The following is a 22,622-nucleotide window of genomic DNA, read 5'->3' on the forward strand; positions in this document are numbered from 1 at the left end:
AAGCTGTCTATCCTGGGTTGGAATCTCGACCCAGCTATAAACTGTCATCGCGGTGTCTCGCAGGCAGGGTGAGACATCAATGTGTGTGCCATCCTTCGGACGGACGTTAAACTGGGTTTCCACTGTGCAACTGTGGAAGGTATAAGTAGTTATATCAGGGCATTGATACATGCTGACGATATTGCACTCCCTACGGCCGGAGGTGATCCTTGGTAACTCTTGTTGCTGGTGTCTGTTTGCCTGTTGCTCTGCTCGAAGGTGGGCTCGGTGCTACCAAAGTAGTTTCACAGCAAGCGTTACACTGGCTGCTTTGCCGTTGCGTTCGCAGCAATCAGTTTAAGTGCACAGGGATTTGTAATTTGTCTACCATGCCGGCGACAGCTCCCCGCCCCTACTCCTCGCGAAAGACCCCGTGGGATCCTTAACATAGACAAACTAATGCTTCTAGATAGGTGGGGCCTCCAGCTTAACGTCGATCTGAGAAACGGCGCACGTTGGGATGCACTACCCCTAACATCTTATAGTAGTCGGCTCGGTAATCGAACCCGGGCTGGACAGACACCTACACACCTTTTCCAGAACGTTCCTTGTTCAAAGGAAAACCTTCGCAGGTGTGTGTTTGTGGTCGTATGGCAGCTTAGCTGCCGGGATAGCTATCATTTGTTGAAGCGCGACTGTGTCGCTGATGCAGTGCCCCTCTACCAGTACACACATTGGAACTGGTACTCATTTCCCCGACCTCGGAAGGATGACAGGCTGAGTCAACCCCCTGATATATTAATTCAGCGGCCGACGGGGCTTGAACTCAGGACCCCAGGATCCCAAGCCGCCATCCGAACCACTGAGCCAACACCAGGCTACACCTTCGCAGGTTAAAATACCCAACAGGGAAAGCGACCCCCTCCCCCCCCCCCCGGAGCACCAGCTCACAGTGGCCTGCTCGTTTCTAAGTGGATGAGACGAAACATCCAAACCGTAACCGAATTATATAAACGCGATAGTTTAATTGCTTTCCGGTAGTAAATGCTATTTCGCGGAATGATTAATATACGCACGCACTGACATCGAACTGGGCTTAGTCATTCGGTGCTCAGCGAACTCGAACCCATCTGGACTCCAGTACGGATGATCATAGCCTGCCATGAATGAGATCATCCGCTCTGTTCATTGTCCCAGACAATGACACGTCACAATGGACAATTTGCTTGAAGTCACCCTTTTAAATATTAATGTATAATCATCGGAGCACAACAATAATGATGATGACGAAGGAATCTTACGGTTATTCTGACGAGCAATACGAAATTATATAATTAATCAATGGCGATGCAAGCGGTGAACAAAATATTAAATTTGCGAAGTCCGATTTTAAATGACATTAATATTCATGAGATCGAAGTGGGCGGAGCCTCGGCTCGCGTGCGATTAATATTCATGAGATCAAAGTGGGCGGAGCCTCGGCTCGCGTGCGCTCCAGATCTCGCAGGGATCTCACTCAGTTCATTCATAAGGCTGGCGTGGTGGGGCGCGAATGAGCGAGGGAATGAATAACGACGGCCGAACGAACGTTTGAAGGAACGAGGCTTTTTAGGTTGAATGAATGGGGGGCTCACCCGGTGAAAAAAGAGCTCTGGTCCCGTTCCCCGTGACCGGCTCTGCGTCGTAACGTGATTTCTCTACGCAATTAGAGGGTCACAGGACGCGGCACGGATCAAACACGCCCCGCACGCATAGGGATGTGAGACGGACATGCACGGAGTCCGGCAACGCGGGAAGCCGTGAGTGGAACGGCTCAGGGCTGAGCGTTTCTACCTGGCAGAGCCAACGGGAGGGAGACACAGAGAGGGAGAGACAGGGAGAGGGTTCATCCTTTCTTGAAACACGTGGTGTCAAGATGCTACCTTTAAGCCTCAACCTGAGGCAGTGCTTTAACGCGGGGTGAGTGCTTATTCTACCCCTCTGGATTACTCCTAATATCCATGATCCCCTCCACCCATCCGCCGAACCCTCGATCCGTATTTTCTGCGTCCATGCTTCTTCCCTCCACCCGCGATGATCAATTCCGTACAGTGCTCTCTCTTTTTTTTTTTTCCCACGCTCCCCACACCTCGCCCCAGCGACCGACCGGACGAACGTCTCGCATGTCTGGTCAACACTATCAAGTGAAAGATTAATAAACGTGACCGACTGTCCCCGAGATTCCCGTCCCCTGAAGTCGTTAAAAAAATAAAATAAAAATCCCCGTCGTGACGATACACCCAGCACGGTTGGTGCAGGTGTACATGGTCATGGGATTCTTTCCGTAGGCCCGAGGCAGATCTTGCACACCCACTCGGAAGTGCATGATCCTGGTCGTCCGGATCTTCAAGATTATTATTATTACTATTAGTATTGTCATTAATGTTATTTCGGGTCGCACCTTCAAATCCGCGAGCCTTTGGACACGCCCTTAAAGTGATGTCACCGGCGAATTGCTTTCCCGCCTGTGGGGCGCGTGTTCTCACTGATCATGGGGATGCCGGACGTGCGCTTCGTCCACTGTTGGTGCCTAAAGGTTGTTTGTCTCAATTGTGGGACCCCGGGGTGGATTTCCGAGGAGAGAGAGGGGAAAGGGGGTTTCAAGGAGGAGAGGGGTTGAGAGACAGAGAGACAGACAGAGAGAGAGAGACAGACAGACAGACAGACAGACAGACAGGTTTCATGGGAGAGTGAGAGTGAGAGAGAGAGGTTTCATGGGAGAGTGAGAGTGAGAGAGAGAGAGGTTTCATGGGAGAGTGAGAGTGAGAGAGAGAGAGAGGTTTCATGGGAGAGTGAGAGTGACAGAGAGGTTTCATGGGAGAGTGAGAGTGAGAGTGAGATATATATATATATATATATATATATATATATATATATATATATATATATATATATATATATATATATATATATATATATATATATATATATATATATATATATATAGAGATTTCATGGGAGAGTGGTTTCATGGGAAAGTGAGAGTGAGGGGTTTCATTGGAAAGTCAGAGAGATACGTTTCGAGGGAGAGGGAGAGGGAGAGGGAGAAGAGAGAAGATAGCGATGTTTCACGGGAGAGAGGAGAAGGGTTTCATGGGAGAGAGATAAGGGTTTTCTTGAGGGAAGGGGTTTTAAGGGAGAGTGAGAAGGGATTTAAGGGGGGAGAGAAATCGAGAGGGGGAGGGAATTGAGGGTGGACGGGGATTTAAGGGAGGGGAGTTAAGGAAGAGAGGGGACTTGAGGGAGAGAGAGAGAGAGGGGTGGGGATTTGTGACAGAGAGACACAGAATTCAAGGGATCTCTCTCTGGTCTACAGGATGGTGATTTGCACATGCTCAAGGACCCATTTTAGGAGGAGAGGGGAGCCTTTGGAAGGAGTCCGTGTGTGCGAAATACACAGAGGGTAGAAGGTTTTTAAGAGGAGGAGATGTAGGAGAAGGGGTGGGGGGGGGAGATTTATTTTTGCCTCCAACACTTATAATCAATAAAGGAAATTGATATCTAATTGTACGCTGTCATTGTAATTGATAGTGCCTGGAATAATGTTCATCATGTGTGGATGGAATGCTCATTGATTTATCATATATGTATCGATGGATGGGATGCTCATGGATGGATGTATGAATGGTACTTTCATTGGGTGAGGGGGGGGGGTATAGTTGGGATCATGGGATGCTCATGGATGTATGGATGTATGGCTATTGGCAAAAAGACCAATGACTGAGTCTTCTTATTTGTTTTCTTTTTGTTGTTGATGTTTTTTTTTTTTTTTTAACCACTAGCCATCCCACATCTTAACATGCGCCCACGCCTTCATGAAGATACTGTATCTTGGCAAACTGAGCATTCAGCCGGCTGTTCGTTTTTGGATCCATCCATCTTTAGTTGTTTTAGATACTGAATGCCTTTACTTATCAGTACTTATTTTGCAAATTAAATCGGTCTTAAAGTCTTTTATCTGATTTTTACCCAATTGGAGACCATCTATTTATTACATACGAAAATGTGGTAGATTTGGGCTTATACATTTTTTCTTGCATTACCTCTCACCCACATTTATGCTATAAAAATGTCCTTCTGCCCCTTCTCTTACATTCCCTTTCTCCTATTTCCACCCCCAAACCTTCTTTCCTTTTTCTCACGACTCCTTCCACATATTATTCTACCATCCTCTCTCCTTCCTATCATTCTTCCTTCTCTTCCTAATAGGAATATAACCTCTGATGGCAACTTTTTGCGTATGTAATAAATAAAAGTCCTCCTTGGCCGATTGCTGCATGTGGAATGATTATATTGTCCTCCATGCCTCTGCCTCTTTGCAATCTGAAGTTTATTCTGTATATTCACTTGGTGCAAGCTCAGCTCATCTCAGCGAGTGGAAGCAAAACCTTGCTGTGCACGTAACAAGAAAGCACGATGCTGGGAGGTTAATCGCGCGACATGGCTGTGCTGAATAATTCATCAATGGCACTGTTTAACATGGTGGAACCCTTTATTTCCAAAACTGTGATGAGGGATATTTCAATGCCAAGGGGAGATGAAGATAGAATCTCCTTTTGCATTGAAGCCTTGGGGCTGAAGTTGATTCTGGCCTGGCTGGAATTAAAGAGGAACTCCCACATCTGATATTAGATTTCAAATCTAAAAATTGTGTGGTTGGGAGGGGGAGGGGGTTCGGGGAGCGGGACGTCATCTGATCTTCTTCCTTCTTTTGAGGCAGACTTGATTGAAGTCTGAGATGATAATTATCATTTTGAAGATGACCTACCATTGGTTATTAAAAATGCAAAATCACTGCGGCATCAAACCGATCTTTTGATAAAGTTTCCTTTTATGCACCTTGTGCAATCTTTGACAACACCCAGGATTAACACCAAACTGAAACCGAAATTTCAACATTTTGGAAGGTTTGGGTAGATCGACTGTGGAACTATTCATAAATAATAATCCTTTGGGAGACTTGGGTTTATCTACTGAGGAGCTATAGGCAGTATGCAATGACATCATGTCACTCCGAGATACGAAGCCGTCCGCCATTATGGTAGACAACAAACGTGACAGCTAAGCCGCCCTGGCAGACACACAATGGCATTTTCCAAGTATGGTACTTTGATGACTTATGCCAGGATGCAAAATACAAAGGTTCACATCAAACTGTAACCGAATGAGAAAATAGCTCTCTGTGATGTATAGACCCATATTGCTTGAAGAAATCCGACTTGGCAGACAATGTGAAGTTGTGGCCCAGGATAGCATTTCAAAGCTTTCTGAAGGACCCCTGGGTGTGTCTTCACAGAAATGCGTGATATTTAGATATTGAGAACAACAATATCTGGTTCTGACAACAAGCTCCTGAAAGAAGCAACAGATGCAAGCTTTCAAACCTATTGAGTCCAACAACTATTTTATAAGTGGATGGGTGCAGGAAGTTACTGCGAAAGCTTTTTGAATAGCAAGGGTCAGTTGCCGATGTCATCCTCAAGTTATTGTTGCACTACTTGTGTAGTGCAAAGCAGCGTTAAAGGCCCTGTCACACCTTGACGATTGAGCTAGCGTATGCTGACGTATGAAAAATTTGTCTAAAACGCTGGCACACGTTGAATACGTCATGGGTAAGTTTTGTATACGTTAAGAGCATGCTGGCATACGTCGTAGTACACCGAGCTCGTCGACAAATTTTAACATGCTTGAAATTTTTTGACGTATGCCAGCGTATGACTCGCACGTTCCGCATACGCTAGCCATAAGTTGTAGGCACGTTACCCGATCGTTGACACACGCCGACACACGTTACTTGTAAGTTATGCATAAGTCGAAGCACGTCGAGGTAATGTTTAGTGTCAGTGGTCCAGACTCCATGTTTTTTTTTTTTCTTTTTTCTTTTTTTTCTTCGGCATGACGGTGATGTTGACACTTCGATTTCTAGTGCGGTTGTAATGTAATATAATTAATAGGCAGCCGCTCAACGATTTAAATCATAACCTCACTAGAAATCGAAGTGTCAACATCACCGTCATGCCGAAGAAAAAAAGAAAAAAAAAACCATGGAGTCTGGAACACTGATGGGTTCCTCCTCTGTGAAGCCCATTTTTAAATACCAATTCCCCTAAACGCTGCCAATACGCCATTATACGGTAGCTGTAAGTTGGTAACATGTTCGGTAAGTTCTGTGGTCGTCCGGAAGACGTCAAATACATCTACATATGCCAATATGCGTTGGAGATACGTTACACATAGGTTCAAAGCACGTTACTCATAGGTTAGAAATAAGTTTTGGGTACGCTAAACATTACCTCGACGTGTTTCGACTTGTGAGTAACTTACAAGTAATGTGTGTTGACATGTGTCAACGATCGTGTAACGTGCCTACAACTTATGGCTAGCATATACATGCGTAACGTGTGCGTCATACGCTGGCATACGTCGAAAAATTTTCGACATGCTGAAAATTTGTCGACGTACTCGGCGTACTATGACGTATGTCAGCGTGCTTCAGTGTATACAAAACTTACCCATAACGTATTCGACGTGTGCCAGCGTATTCGGCAAATTTTTCATACGTCTGCATACGCTGGCTAAAACGTCAAGGTGTGACAGCGGCTTGACACTTCAATGTCTAGTGCGGTTATGATTTGAATCGTCGAGCCGCAGCCTTTTAATAGGTTACGCCACGTGATCGTCGGTGATACGCTGCCGCGCGCTATGCATGAGTTAGACTATCGTTGGGCATAGGTTGTGAACGCCAACAACATGCTCAGCATTCGTTGATATAAGTTATCTATATGTTATCGAAACGTTCTGTGTACGTTACTAATGCGTTATGCATATGTCCAACTCGTTATGAATACGTCCAAAACTGGAAAAAAAACATCAATAGTTCAGCGTACGCCAGCGTTTTACATATATTTTGATACCTTGCCATACGCTGGCTAAAACGTCAAGGTGTGACAGGGCCTTAAGCAGCTGCTTCACTCTGTCTATCAGTCTATTTTCAATGATCAAGGTACTACTTCTTTGTAGACAAAGTCAAGGCTTGTGGAAGAGCTAAACCAGTGATTGGATCAAGATGCTACAGAACAAAAGGAATGGCAGAGAGAGGGACAAGCACAAACAGCAGGATTGAAGGATAAATTGGCATGGGATATCGAGGGGTCGAAGGAAAAATCGAGGGGTTGAAGGATAAATAAGGGAAGTGTGGAGGAAAGAGAGGTAGGGAATGAGGCACGGGATGGACAGGATGGATACAAAAGCAAAATAAAGAAAAAACTAGAAATTTGGAAGAAGATGGGGTGGGAGGATAAATGGGGTAGAAAAAAATCATGGTTTTGGATGGGGGATGATCTGATATGGTGGTGAACAGCTGTTTTGAAGTCTTGGAGGGAAGAAAGACATTGAAGAGAATGTGGAATATGATTCCACAGTCGGGATAAGAGAAGAACGAATGAGTGGATATGAGCGCAGAATGTCTGAGTAACTAAGTTCATTGGGACAGTCCTGGACGTATTTCAGACCTGCCAGATAAGGATTGTACCATGGAACGACTGAAAAAACTTTTAAAGAAGCGAAAAATATTTGAAAACGTACCTGTGAGAAAGGGTGGTTTCACTGCATAACTACACATTTGGAGAACTTGCTGATCAGTTCGTCCAAAAAGTTCATATCTTACTGTCAACTACAAAAACTCCCGACGATATGGGCCCTTGAAAGGCTGAATGTTTGTAGACGGACACGTTCTACCTTCATGCTTATTAACATCGATGGAAAGTCATACGTCGGGCTTTTCGATGCACAGGCAAGTTTAAAACGATGATATTTACGATTAATCATGTCTGGGAGGGGAGGGAGTGGGAGTGTGTGTTTGTGTGGGTTTTTAGTGCCGTTATAAATACTTTGTGTGTATGTGTATATATATATATATATATATATATATATATATATATATATATATATATATATATATATATATATATATATATATATATATATATACAGTAGGGAGAACAAGTATTTGATACACTGCAGGTTTTCCCACTTACAAAGCACGTCGAGCTCTGTAATTTTTATCAGAGGTACACTTCAACTGTGAAAGATGGAATCTAAAACAAAAATCCTGAAAATCACATTGTATGATTTTGAAATAATTAATTTGCATTTTATTGCATGAAATAAGTATTTGATCACCTACCAACCAGAAAGAATTCCGGCTCTCACAGACCTGTTAGTTTTGTCTTGAAGAAGCCCTCCCATTCTCCACTCATTACCTGTATTAACTGCACCTGTTTGAACTCGTTATCTGCATAAAAGACAGCTGTCCACATTCAATCACTCAGACTCCAACCTTTCCACAATGGGCAAGACCAGAGAGCTTTCTCAGGACATCAGGGACAAAATTGTAGACTTGCACAAGGCTGGGATGGGCTACAGGACAATAGGCAAGCAGCTTGGTGAGAAGGCAATAACTGTTGGTGCAATTATTAGAAAATGGAAGAAGTTCAAGATAACAGTCAATCTCCCTGGGTCTGGGGCTCCATGCAAGATCTCACCTCGTGGAGCCTCAATGATCATGAGAAAGGTGAGGGATCAGCCCAGAACTACACGGCAGGACCTGGACAATGACCTGAAGAGAGCTGGGACCACAGTATCAAATAAAACCAGAAGTAACACACTACGCTGTCATGGATTAAAATCCTGCAGCGCACGCAAGGTCCCTCTGCTCAAGCCAGTGCATGTCCAGGCCCATCTGAAGTTTGCCAATGACCATCTGGATGATCCAGAGGAGGAATGGGAGAAGGTCATGTGGTCTGATGAGACCAAAATAGAGCTTTTTGGTTGAAACTCCACTCACCATGTTTGGAGGAAGAAGAAGGATGAGTACAACCCCAAGAACACCATCCCAACCGTGAAGCATGGAGGTGGAAACATCATTCTTTGGGGATGCTTTTCTGCAAAGGGAACAGGAAGACTGCACCGTATTGAGGGGAGGATGGATGGGGCCATGTATCGCGAGATCTTGGCCAACAACCTCCTTCCCTCAACAAGAGCATTGAAGATGGGGCGTGGCTGGGTCTTCCAGAATGACAACGACCCGAAACACACAGCCAGGGCAACTAAGGAGTGGCTCCGTAAGAAGCATCCCAAGGTCCTGGAGTGGCCTAGCCAGTCTCCAGACCTGAACCCAATAGAAAATCTTTGGAGGGAGCTGAAAGTCTGTGTTGCCCAGCGACAGCCCCGAAACCTGAAGGATCTGGAGAAGATCTGTATGGAGGAGTGGGCCAAAATCCCTGCTGCAGTCTGTGCAAACCTGGTTAAGAACTACAGGAAACGTCTGATCTCTAGAATTGCAAACAAACGTTTCTGTACCAAATATTAAGTTCTGATTTTCTGATGTATCAAATACTTATTTCATGCAATAAAATGCAAATTAATTATTTAAAAATCATACAATGTGATTTTCAGGATTTTTATTTTAGATTCCGTCTTTCACAGTTGAAGTGTACCTATGATAAAAATTACAGACCTCTACGTGCTTTGTAAGTGGGAAAACCTGCAAAATCGGCAGTGTATCAAATACTTGTTCTCCCCACTGTATGTATGTATATGTATATGTATATATATATATTTATGTATATATATATATATATATATATATATATATATATATATATATATATATATATATATATATATATATATTTTGATACCGGAGCCACAAGAGAAATTATACTAGAATTTTGCATCGATTGGTGAAAGGAGAAGTGTGTGTGTGTGTGTGTGTGTGTGTGTGTGTGTGTGTGTGTGTGTGTGTGTGTGTGTGTGTGTGTGTGTGTGTGTATTATAATCATCTCTGTCATGAACTAATTGTATTACCAGGAAATGATATGAACCTAACTCCTATCTTCCATGGATATTTCTCATATTCTTATGTTTTCATGATTCAGTTTTTGCATTTAGGAACACAACAATTATGGTTAACCATCTTGGAATTGCCACTCTTTCATCGAAGTGCTGAAAATTATTTTTAAAGGATGATTTAAATTCCAGATTTCGCACTACCAGTGGCAGGTTAAAAGTGCGCTGGGGGCAGAACCGAGTCACTGAAAAGGCATGCAGCACATGCACAAAGGGCCTCATTAGCATTAATATATAATTTCCAAAGTCCCGTATTGCTTCAGTCTGTCTGCCTGTCTTGCAGTTAAACAAAATTTAAAATCATTCCAAATGGGAAATTACTGTTTTAGGGATGTCATAAAGGACACAAACAACAGGCACGAATAACATGAACAAATGTGTTGAATTAGGTGATGTAAAAAAGGGTGCACTAATGGTGGTAAACTTGTGATTCAATTATTGTTTACATTTTTTAACAGCCTTTAAAACTTTCATTTCAATTGCATTATATTATGTATTTGAACACTAGAATACAAATTGCCTTGTTTGCACTTCCAAAAACCTTCAGTTTAGCATTTCTTGGGCAAAATTATATTCCATATTGACCAATAAATTTTGCCATTCGTGCTCTCAGGGCAAGGAAACGTAGAGATTCTTCTTCTTCTTATTGTGTTGCTTCTTTTTATCCTTATGTTTCTTCTTTTTATTCTTGTGTTTCTTCTTTTTCTTGTTTCTTCTGTTTCTTCTTCTTCTGTTTCTTCTTCTTCTGTTTGTTCTTCTGTTTCTTCTGTTTCTTCTGTTTCTTCTTATTCTGTTTCTTCTTATTCTGTTTCTTCTTATTCTTCTTATTCTTATTCTTATTCTTATTCTTCTTATTCTTATTCTTCTTATTCTTATTCTTATTCTTATTCTTATTCTTCTGTTTATTCTTCTGTTTATTCTTCTGTTTATTCTTATTCTTCTTCTGTTTCTGACTCGAATTGTGACTCCCTGCCAATGCATCTTGACCAGAATATAAAATGAAGAATTGGCACAGAATTGACAAAAAGACAAAATGAAATCGGATTAATAGGTAAAAAGATAAGTGCTACCAGTGATTGTGACAGAAGAAGTGGATAAACCCTTTCCCAACCCTCCAGATCCTACTTCCTACCATTATTTTAGTTTGCTATTTTTGGTGACATAAAGGTGTAAAAACAATTATCTTTGAACCCTGTATGTGTTAGTTGATGAAATAGTAACAGGGTGTATTAATTAGTAATCCTCAACGACTGTGATTAATTGACAGGCCTTTCTTTGGGTGGATCTAGTGTGGCTTGGTGAACATGATTTTTGGAAATTATTGTCTTTCATGGGAAACATCTTTCTGAAGGACCCATGGGTGTCTTCACAGAAATGTGAAGACATGATTGACTTTTCACCCCTGGGTGAACAGGACTTCAACATTGCCATGGTCTATAATTGTTTTTATTTTTTTTAATCCAAAACAACAATTTATGAAAGAATCCTGGACATTTTCATGTGAAGGTTAGAAAAGGCTTGAACGTGATCATGGTCTCTAATTTAATTATTTCATAATCTGTTTATTCAGAACAGCACGATTGAAATGAGGACGGAGCGTCAAACGTTGTTGAGCCACTTTGCCCGCCGTTTTCTTTAATTCCTCAGTTTGAGTTCCTTCATTTGTTGCAATTCCTGGGATGCGATAAAATGATCTATCCTTTTCTCTGTTAGCATGATTAGAGCAACCGAAGACACCACAAAAGTATGGCATTTTCACTTTGAATCGCACCAGCTCGTACATACTTCTTTTTGCAAATACTAACATCAGCATTACGTTGTAAACACTAACTTTGTCTCCCGTAATAGCAGCAACATTATGCAGTCTTGTTCTCACAGCGGAAGTGATGTCTATTTCATTCTACCAATTCACGACTGAAAACCCTTTGGGAGGTTTGGGTGGATCTACTTTGGATATATTTGTGAATGGAAACACTTTTTGAGGTTAAATGCATTTGTCTGACTTGACAGTGTGATAAAGTAAGTGTTTCGTTCATAGTTGCCAACATTAAGAGAATAAAAAGTGGTAGGATGGAAAGGATCCGTGGTACGGGGATGGACGGAGTGAGGGGATGCGAGCGGTGTGGGGTGTCAAGCTATACCCACAATGGTAGCTACATTTTGTAATGTTAACCTTAAATTTGTACATTCCAACAAACTTTTTTTAATGCAAAATTAAAGCAGAATAATCATGTTTTCCTGATGGATTTAAATTGTTTTCTTTTATATGCAACTCCTGAATATGTTTGGACTTTACATTGGATTAGATATATTATAATGAGTAAAATACAACCTCAAATATAAAGATGAACCGAGATTTGAGCATGTCCTACTGTCCAACACAGACTTTAGGTAGATGTACTGCAAAGACCTCATGTCACTGGGATGCTTGGGACAAGTACCAAGATATGGTAGGTCGCCGTCTTTGCCTTGGCCAACAGCTTCTGTGTGTGCATGTACTGTGCATGCAACTCATACATTCGGCTAACACAGCAGAGGCGTGATTCTCATTGGTAAAATGTTTTGCTCTGGGTTACATCATGTCGTTCAACCAATGAGAAACATCCTACATTTCGTGGGTCGATAATGCTTGTAAATGGGACAGCATCTGTCATTTGCTGCCACGTACTTTGAATAGTAGTTGTCGCCAATCAAATGCAATGAGATTACGGATATGATTTTTCATGCAGCGTCGAGGGAAACTGCCTGAAGACCGACAGAAACCTTGTCACAACATGAAAATCTCTCAAAAACTTTGAGACATTATTCTTTGAAAGCGCTATTTTTCTTTATCATTTGGCAATAAAATCGGGAGGCTGTTCAAGCATACAAAAAAATGGTCGAGTTGGCAATTGTGTTCGTTCAAATAATCAGCATGTCTACCGGGTTGTTTCGTCACTTTTCTAGTTAGGACCTTATTTGGTGGATATAATGCCTGATGTCAATGAGTCAGACATGTACTTAATATAATGCTAATTTCTGTTGAGTATGAAAATTTCTACAGTGCAGGGCTGTCGGTGAAGGCCTCATGTTTATGGATGTACAGGGTTGTCGGTGAAGTGGTTGGGCCAGAAGGATGTTTTGCTTGCATCCAAGCTTTCTGGGTTTTATCAAGGCACTCAGATTCGAATGAAAACTTGCGTTTTGGTTGTGTGCCAGATGGGGTGCAACACACCATATGACGGAGCATGCTATCCTTCAGAGGCAGTTCTCACGTCACAATCGCCTGTTATTCAGGAGATCTATGATGCTTTAAAGGAGCTTGTAAAGTTTCCACATTTTGAGGACAATGTTTTAACACGTTGGACAGTTTGATAAAGGAGATGGGACTCAAACATTTCACCGTGTGTAGTTTATGTAATGGGTTCCTTTTTATTATGCAAATATATATTGGAACTACCCTCTTCATCCCCACTCTTTATGCTCCACATATGAGCGCAACACATTCCCTTAGCCCTATCTTCTCTCAACCTACTTTTTGTTCTCTTCTCACTCCGATACCCTTCTTTTTCTTTCCTTTGTCCCTCCTTTTCTCTTCCTTTTCTCAATTTTAAAGCTCTGAACATAGCCCACTCCCAAACACCCTCTATTGCATATCTATTAGAGAAAGTACCTTGAAGTCGTGCTTGGCTGATTGGATAGTTCTTAGTTAGTTGACTTTTCTTAGAGCTGTCCAGTCTGGGTTCAATTCCCTGAACATGAACTGTTACTCTGGTGCTTCGCAGACAGGGAGCTGAATCGAGTGTGCCATCTGTTGTGATGTAAAGCCTGGTATCCCAACTGTTTGCATTTTCTGGTGGACATTAACAGTATCGTAGTAACTTTCCAAAAGAGTAGGCCATTGTGTCCAGGAACCCTGGTAAATTTCCCAATTTCTCTCCTATCTCTGGGAGAGCAATGGCAAACCTCCCTCTGTATTCTCGGCATAGTTACTATTTCTGCAATGCCGAGACTCTCAAAAAGAGTACAGACTTGAAGGCAACAGGAAGTGGTGCTTAGACCATGATGTCTGATATTTTCTTTCAAATCCTTTGATAATAATGATCTGCTCTTTATACGAATATTATGAAGAAGATTCTTTCCACTGCTCCTACATCCTCATGTCTTTCGTTTGTGCTCAACCAGAGGTTTCAGAGTTGCAACCCCTTCTCTTCTGCAGTAAACACGGTGACACCTTAAACTGCAAGGTCTAAAATGCATCTCCTCGTTTTTAGGTCATCTCTACCGAGATGACCGTCCGTACGTCCGTCCGTCCATCAATTTTTCTTTCCGATCTTGATGAAACTCATTGTGTGGGTCGAGGTCGATGAGTGTCGCACAACGATATAACTTTTATCCGGGTTCAAGGTCAAGGTCAGGGTCAAGGTCACGAGGTCACGTAATTTATAAAAATCGCCATTTTCAAAACCTATCTAGTCTGCCATTCTACATGATATTCAGCAACTGTTTATTGATTATGATAGTAAAAAATATCTTGTATCTAACCGGACAGATTTTTGAATTTCCGTCCTGTTTGGCCGCCACGTAACCTGGAAGATGGTCAAAAACACCTCCCGGTACAAAAAACTTTTTACTTCCGATCTTGATGAAATTTGGTATGTGGGTAGAGGTCGACGAGTGATACCCAACGACATATTTTTTTCCCAGATTCGAGGTCAAGGTCAGGGTCAAGGTCACGAAAGTTGTGAAAGTCGCCATTTTCAAAACCTATCTACTCTGTCATTTTAGGAGATATCTGGCAACGGTTCATCGATAATGATAGTAAAAAAAACATTATAGAGATGACCGTCACCCCCACACGGGGGTAATTTTATTGAGGTTGAAACAACAGCCAAGACGGCTAATTTACCGAGAACAATTTTCGCAGGGTATCGTTTGCTCTGCTCCTTCTCAGACAGACCTCAGGATCCTGACCATCATCATCTCGATGAGATAATATTTGGGCTGGACATTTGTAGTGTATTTAGATATGAAAGTTGTGTTCTCTAACTTTGCTAGTTGGAGGGGCTGCACATGAATAAGCTCCCACTCGATTGCTATGCCCACAAAGACTTCACTGATGTCTGGAGTATAATGGAATATGTAAGGAAAGCACGAGGGTGTAGACCAGTGGTTCTCAACCTATTTATTTCAAGTGGGCCACACTTGCAGTTCTTGATGTGTTATGTGGGCTGCACCCACACAACTTACCTCCTGTGTATCCAAAAAATATGTTGTCTTACAGCAATTCAAAGCAAATCAATATACTGTAATACCTCTCATTTCGACACTGTCAAATGTTGACGAGGGCACATTTGAAATGAGCAATGCAAGTGAAAGTATATTAGCTGTTAAAATAAATATGGTTTGAGACTTGCACGAGTGGGAGATCTGGCAATTCACATTGTTTTAAGTAGTTTTGTTTTTCTTCTTCAAAACGCGATGTCACTTGGGCTGCAGCAGTGTGCTAATCGGGCCGCATGTGGCCCACTTGCTGCGGGCTGAGAACCACTGGTGTAGATCCTCAGTGTCCTACCATTCCTTCATACCAGGTACCCCCCCCCCCCCACTCCATTGGGACCATACTCTGTGCAGAATGTTGGTGCTGCCAAAGCAGTCTCCTTGGCAATTGGGCAACAATCCTGGATTGGTCGCCACCCCAATACAGGATACCAGCAAGCTGGCACTCATTTTGCCGACCTCAGAAGGATGACAGGCAGAGTCAACCCCACCTGGTATTAATTCAACAGCTTAGTGGGATTTGAACTCAGGATCCTGGGATCCCAAGCCCACCACCCTAAACATTAAGCCAACACCAGGCATCATACAAGGTACATCCTGTTTCAAACTCATCAAAAGGCTTCTGACTGGCATGTTTTTTTTTGCTTGTTTTTTGTTTGCAAACAGGAAGTTGCATCAGCATTTTGAGAGCTACAAGGATCAAATAAAGAAGATTGGGGAGGATGGAAAGAGGCTCTCATTTGAGCAGAGGGACGATGCACCGACGTGCAGCATCTGCTTGAAGACAAAATTTGCCAATGGATGTGGGAACGTTTGCTCCTATTGCCGCATCCGCTTCTGCGCCCGCTGCGGCTGGCGTGTCCCACTTCGCTCGCACACGGTCAGTCGAGCAACACGCCTGACGACCTTTCCTTCTCACTTCCTGTTGATTTGCAACTTGGCTCTTGTGTTTTTTTTTTTTTCTTCCCCCTCTTATAATGTTTGATGTGTGTCGTTTTCTCCTCTCCCCTCCAGTCTCTACTTTAATTTTATACTGTTCACCCAAACCATTCCCTTCATCTATTTTCTCACTTTAATCCAATAATTTGTTTACTTTGACTCAATCCGCTATTATTTTTCTCCCATTCACTCACCCCGCTCCTTTTCTTTCTCTGGCCTTTAAATTTTCACACCTTTACTCCCCCATCTTTTACCTCCCACCACTTGTCTTCTCATGAGTTGCTTACGTTTGATTTTACTCGTTATGTTTGAAATAAGTTTATTCTCTTCGTTCAGTTTTGCTCCACCACTCATTATCAGTTTTATTTTTAAGTAACCCTCCACCCTCTTTTATTAACCTTAACAGTTGACTTTCACATTTTAGGCTTTGTGCAGTGTCCTGTCAGAATAATATGAACCCCCGCGATTGCAAATAAAACTTTATTTTGATACAAACGAACAAATTGACGACTGCATTAGAATCTGGTAGTAAATCAATTGGCATCATATGGAGCTTGAACCCGTGAATGGATCGAATCGATGGTATTCACTATTCTGTCGGACAACCTGATCCAGATTTTAGTAAATGTGGAGCAGATTTTATTGCAGCTCTTGCTCATCACTTTGGCCGAGGTCGGCTTTTCTACAGCAACCAATCCAGATGTCTTCAATGACATTTATGTTGGAACTCTGTGCTTCCCAGGGAAGAAGCTGCAGCCCATTCCATCTCTGCCTAGAAGAGAGGGACTGGCCTGCAGCTTTACGCCTGAGCCACCCAGAGTCCCGACAGAACACCATCAAACACGTCTTGGAACACCAAACAGCTGCAGAAAACCAGAACTATGCCAATTAATAAGCAAGAGCTGCAACAAAATCTACTCCACATTTGACATCTACTCCGCAAAATGGACTCCACAAATCTGTATCTGGCTATAATACAGACCATCATCTATTTGATTCCCTCACAGGTTCAAGCACCAGACGAGGGTATGATGCCAAAGGAGATGTTACCATAAACTAATGGATGTAGTCTATTTGATTGTTTGTAAAGCCTGGTGTTGGCTTTGCGGATAGGATGGCTGGCTTAGGATCTTAGGGTCCTGAGTTTGAGCCCTGTTGGCTGCTGAATTAACACCAGGAGGGGTTGACTCAGCATGTCATCCTTCTGAGGTCAGTGAAATGAGTACAAGTGTACTGGTAGAGGGACACAGCATCAGTGGCACAGCTGTGCTTCCAATAAATCATAGCTACCTGGCAGCGAAATCTGCCATATGCAAGAACGAACAGAACAGAACAGATTGCAACAAAGTTATGTATGTTTGCAAATAGAGGTGTTCATTTTATTCTTACAGGCCACTCACTGTATAACCTTTCTTTACGTAAGTTCATTATTTAGTGTTGGTAAGGCGTGCTCATCCTTTCGAGTAATTACCCAAAAAGTCTGTGCCAGCAAAAGCTTTTGATTTTGGAAAGGGAAGCTATTGCCATATTGATTATATAGATTTTGGGAACATCAATTATGCAATTTCACCTTTCTATTCAAGACTATTTACATATTACATACTCAAGAGGGTGCAATTCACACACCCCTCCCCCACTCCTTTCTCTTTTTTTCACAATGTACCCTGACACCCTTCTCCCTTTTATCTCCCACCCCCATTGCAATCTACTTCATTCCCTTTGTCCCCTCTTTTCATTCCATTGGGTATGCAATACCCTGACAATAACCTTCCAGATATGCACACCTCTTTGAAAAGATCATCCATCTGTAAGATTTATTTTCTTTTTATATTTGGGAGGCAGATATTTCTCATTATGTACGAATTTATTTTCTCTTTTGAAATAGCTTTTCTTTTCTGTGCAAGTTCACATAAGCGTTACTGTTTGTGAGTTTTCGCTGTAATAACTCTGCAGTCCAAAAAATCTCCAAATTTACTCATAGCTAACTTTCTGTTTTTAATGCATCGTCTCTTGATTAAATTTTTTGTACATCATTTATGGCTTTGCATCGACTGGGTAGTTTGAAAGTTCAACTTAAACCTACAAGCTGTAAAACGTTTTTCCCCCCTTCTTATGAAACGTCTTCAAATCTATTTCCGGCACTGCATGCATAGTCTGCAACGAGTTAACACAGCCCCTTGTTCATCGAATCAACTTCATTGATGATTATCTTCTGCTGAGAAAGCATAGCAGGAACCTGTGTGATATCCAACGTGGCAGTCAGTAGAGCTGGTCTTTTCAACTTATCCAATTTGAAAAGTGTTTGTGTGTTATTCAATATAATCTAAATATAAAAATTACATTTTGAAACATTTTCTATGGTTGCTTGAGGGTGTGGTGAAGCCTGATGTGGGAAATCTGTTAAAATAACAGTTTATATATTTGAATAACAGCTCGAGTCAGTGGTAAGCAAAATGGACATGGTGGTTAATGTCTGTGCAAGGTCATGTGTGTATATTTCCCATGTGCTTGTGCAAAATGGCATGATTTACTCATAATGTAAAATAGTATGTGTTGCTCAATAATGGAATGTGCAATGAGGATTATGGATATTACTGTACTGTATTTTCACGCAAATAACTTTTACACCGAGCATCTGGGGAAAAGTTATAGAAAATCAAGTTATCGACTTCCACTCATCATTAAAGGTTGATGACTTCGTTCAGTCTGAGCGGTGTCCCATAAGCTGTTAAGCTCGAGTACAGGTGATTCATGTCACAAGTTCAAAAAGAAGCAAGATATGGTGCATCACCAGTGGGCCAAGTCAACGTTTTGTCCATGAAATAATATGACCCACTTAGTGACTCGGGTGTCATAAATGACCAGTGCCCATGATAATAAGCTGCTCACCAAAATGGGTTTGATGATAGTAGTCCCACGGTTGAAAGGAGCAATGACTCACTGAAGATGTGGCTGTGAACAAGACACCAGGTATCAAGCTCTTTGTGGTGTAGAGAGCAAAGCGCTGCTGAGGAAATGACCACGAACAGCCACATGTTACGAAGCTCCACGACTCAAGAGAGGAAATGCAGTTTAACTCCAGTGAACTTTAGTTCGTGAGTCATTTCCATGACAGTGTGAATAGTGAGCCACCAGGCAGGAAAGCCTCCTCACACTCATGTTAAAGCCTTCCTCTCTGCTTTTCCTTTGAGGGGGAGGTACTTGTGACCAGTAGTAGTGCTGGGCAAAATGATTGGTTAAAACCAAAGAAAATCACACCTACACTACCGCCATTGGTTGGACAAGTAAACGGAACAAAATTAATGACAGAAAAGTACGAACAAGTTTGCACCGATGAAAAGTACACGACAAAGTGCTCGAGGAAAATTTCAGGCATGTATACCCCACATGTTAAGGGTGTGTTCAGTTACCAACTTCGAGCACTTTCCAAGTGGCTTAAGCACTCAAGGAAGCGCTCCATTCAAAACCGTTTAGGAATGGCTGGCTTGACAAGCACGAGCCAGCTGCTTGGTTAATGAATGCACTTCTTTCTTCTCCACATGCTTTGAGAGATGCGCGATCTCCATATTTCCAGCAGCTGACACGGCTTTGCTGTCAAGTGCCAACGAACAGCTCTTTTCAAATACAAATGCAGTAAATCAGCAATGGACATTAAAATATATATATATATATATATATATATATATATATATATATATATATATATATATATATATATATATATATATATATATATATATATATCTCTTGAGAAAGGGTTGTTAGAGTAATTAAAGTTTACTGCACAGATATGTTAAAAAGCAGCGTGATTTCCGGTACCGATGTAACCAGAAACCATGCTGCTCTTCCATTATAAATGTATAAATATCCTGCAGGCTGTTGAATTTTATATCATTCCACAAAATGGTCCATACCATTATAAGTCCCAGTTGTACAATGTCTGCTGTCAGTATAAGTAAGAGAAAAGGTAACAGTTTCACAGCCGACTTCAAACTGAAATTGATGAAAAAGTGGGCTGATTTCTGAAGAAGACGACGAGAGTGATGACGATTATGGATTGTGACAGACCTGGGGTGTGTTCTGATACCAAGCAGCGAACAAGCGCTTGCCAAGCTTGATGTGCCTTTTCAACGGTTTTGAATGGAGTGTTTGCTTGAGTGCTCAAAGGTCCACAGAATCAGAAAAAATATATAATTTTTTATGTAATAAAGAACTGAATGTGGTTTTTAATTCCAATAATTTTTGGAGGTGTTACAGTTAAAAAAGCAAACCCATCGGGACCCTCTTAAAATTACAGATAAACTGCCATGTCGTAATCCAGGGAAAGATTGTCAGCACACAATGAATAATGGGCGCACAACTCGCTTCAGACTCGTCAGAAAGTAAATCTGATGAAGAATTTCTTATCAAGAATCCCCAGATTATGATGATGGTCAAACTCATGATGTTGAAGTTGCTGTCAGACCATGCATGTATGAACCTGAGGTCAAGATGACGTCATGGGAAGAGCGGGGCCAATCAAGCATTTTTTTGGGGGGGCAGGGGCAATAGAGCATAAAAAGAGCACCAAATAACATGAAAATCTTCCTTTCAAGATATTTATTCAACGAAAGAACAACGATTTGAGTGTTAAGTGAAGCCACATCTATTCATGAAACCAATCATGATTTTATGATTCTGTGGAACTTTAAGCCACTTGGCAAGCCCTCCACAAGAAACTTGGTATGAACACTTGGACTTTCATCTTCCTGCACCGGTACTGACAGCACCACACCCCATGATCCAGTGGATCCATGACTCCCCAGCCCCGACCGAGGCGTCTCTTGACCTCTGGCTCACAGCCAGTAGAGACATGAATATCACTGCCAAGGTAAGTGAATCTCTCCGTGACCTCAACATCCTCACCACAAACAGGTACAGACCAATATGTCATTGAAAGCCTCTTAGTTTTGACCCAGGAAACTCGTAATCCCAGTGACTCTGACACCTCATTTCACACCTCGAGGGCCCCCAAAAGGATATCCAGAGTCTCCGTAAAGATGAGTACATCATCTATGAAATCAAGGTCAGAGATCTTGACATTCCCAAGCGATGCACCGCAGCTTGATATTTCTGAAGTCCTCCAAATAATCCAGTCCGTACAAGTGCTGAAAAGTGTGGGGACCAGTACACACTCCTTATGAACTCCAGTAACAACTGGTAATAAGTTGGAAATGGTATCACATCTCAAGCCTGTAGTCTGTGTTGAGGAACTGAGCACTCCGCTAGACCCTGCAGCTCTGCATCATCCTCCAGCGACCATCAACGAGCACATGGTCAATCTCTTTTGCCACACCACCACCAGCACCACCAGCACCACCACAAAGTCCAGCGATGAGCCTGTGGGCGTTAAAACCATGTACCAGCCACCCTAAGTCCATCACTTCAGGCAGAGTCAAGGAACTTGGTGCAATTCTGGTTCACAGTTCCAGACCCATGGAGACCAATACATGTCTCATCACCATCCCTATCAGTTCCAATCGATGCATTGAAATCCCCCAAGAGTGGAAGAGTATTTCGCCTGGGGCACTGATCAACCACAGACTCCAGCGTGGCATTGAATGCGTCCTTCACGGTGAGATCACTCACCTCAGTTGGAGCATAAACAGAGACCAGGAAATGACACCCAAGGAGTGACGATTCCTTCGTCTTATAAGAGGCTCGTTGACTGGTGTTACCTCAATTATCATTGGAGCCAGCTTATTGAATACAGCTACAGCAACTCCTTGGGTATGGTAACCATCAGAGTGACAAGATCAATAGTAGGTGTAACCACCCACCATGATATCGCCACAATCCGGTCTCCGGACCTCAGAGAGTGCTGCAATACCGATGGCAAAACGCTTGAGCTCAGATGATAACAGGGACAGGTAGGTAATCATCCTCTCTTCGGGATAGGACATTTCAGGCACCCACCTGAAAAGACTGCCTCTGGTTAACCCAAGGAGACCGCTGTCTGGTGGATGACACCTCAGCACCACCCCCGCACATGACTGCAATCTGGCCTGGGAAGGTTACCCTGTGGTTTTCCTCCTGTCATCAAAGTGGGGATCCTGAAGGCTTTGCCCCAATCCCATAATCCAGTGAGCTGCCCTGCGGAGGGCTGCTGCACACGAGGTACTCCCACGGAGTGGGTCTTCAGATTCTTTGTGTTTTTAGTATGTTTTGCGGAGTGAATGGTTTTTCAGTGGCCGGAGTGCAAATCCTGCCACCAACCTCCTCATAAAAGTAACCCAGCTCCAGGAGAAAGTCTACAGACAAAGTTGGGCACGAGATATGGATGGCCGTTTGCTCACAAGGAGCTACTCTTCCTCTGGGAGACAGGGCGTGATGTGATGCAGGGAATGCATTAAATTACATAGCTCAATGAAGATGGTTAATTTTGGCACATTCCTAAATCTTTTCACTCAATAAAATTCTCCAAACAGGAGAAAAAGATGCATTTTATGTTTTGGAAA

The 22,622-nt window shown here is 42.4% G+C and overlaps 2 protein-coding genes across 5 annotated transcripts in view; one reads left to right on the forward strand and one right to left on the reverse strand.

The window, feature by feature from the left end:
- LOC147017196 (alpha-tocopherol transfer protein-like) overlaps window positions 1-19,316 on the reverse strand; it is a 101,988-nt gene extending 82,672 nt beyond the window's left edge. The window contains exon 1 of one of the 2 annotated variants that reach the window (XM_085846652.1): window positions 19,015-19,316. In XM_085846652.1, the coding sequence (XP_085702778.1) occupies window positions 19,015-19,160 (146 nt within the window). In that variant the 5' untranslated portion in view covers window positions 19,161-19,316. The remainder of the gene's footprint in view (window positions 1-19,014) is intronic. The other variant, XM_085846654.1, reaches the window with a different exon arrangement.
- LOC147017197 (regulating synaptic membrane exocytosis protein 2-like) overlaps window positions 1,556-22,622 on the forward strand; it is a 352,541-nt gene continuing 331,474 nt past the window's right edge. Inside the window, exons 1-2 of one of the 3 annotated variants that reach the window (XM_085846651.1) lie at window positions 1,556-1,938; window positions 15,853-16,066. In XM_085846651.1, coding sequence (XP_085702777.1) covers window positions 1,895-1,938; window positions 15,853-16,066 — 258 coding nt within the window. In that variant the 5' untranslated portion in view covers window positions 1,556-1,894. The remainder of the gene's footprint in view (window positions 1,939-15,852; window positions 16,067-22,622) is intronic. The other 2 variants (XM_085846649.1, XM_085846650.1) reach the window with 2 other exon arrangements.

The sequence above is a fragment of the Eptatretus burgeri genome, chromosome 11 (assembly GCF_056783735.1).
Source record: "Eptatretus burgeri isolate ZD-2024b chromosome 11, Ebu_testis_v1, whole genome shotgun sequence".
Taxonomy (NCBI): Eukaryota; Metazoa; Chordata; class Myxini; order Myxiniformes; family Myxinidae; genus Eptatretus; species Eptatretus burgeri.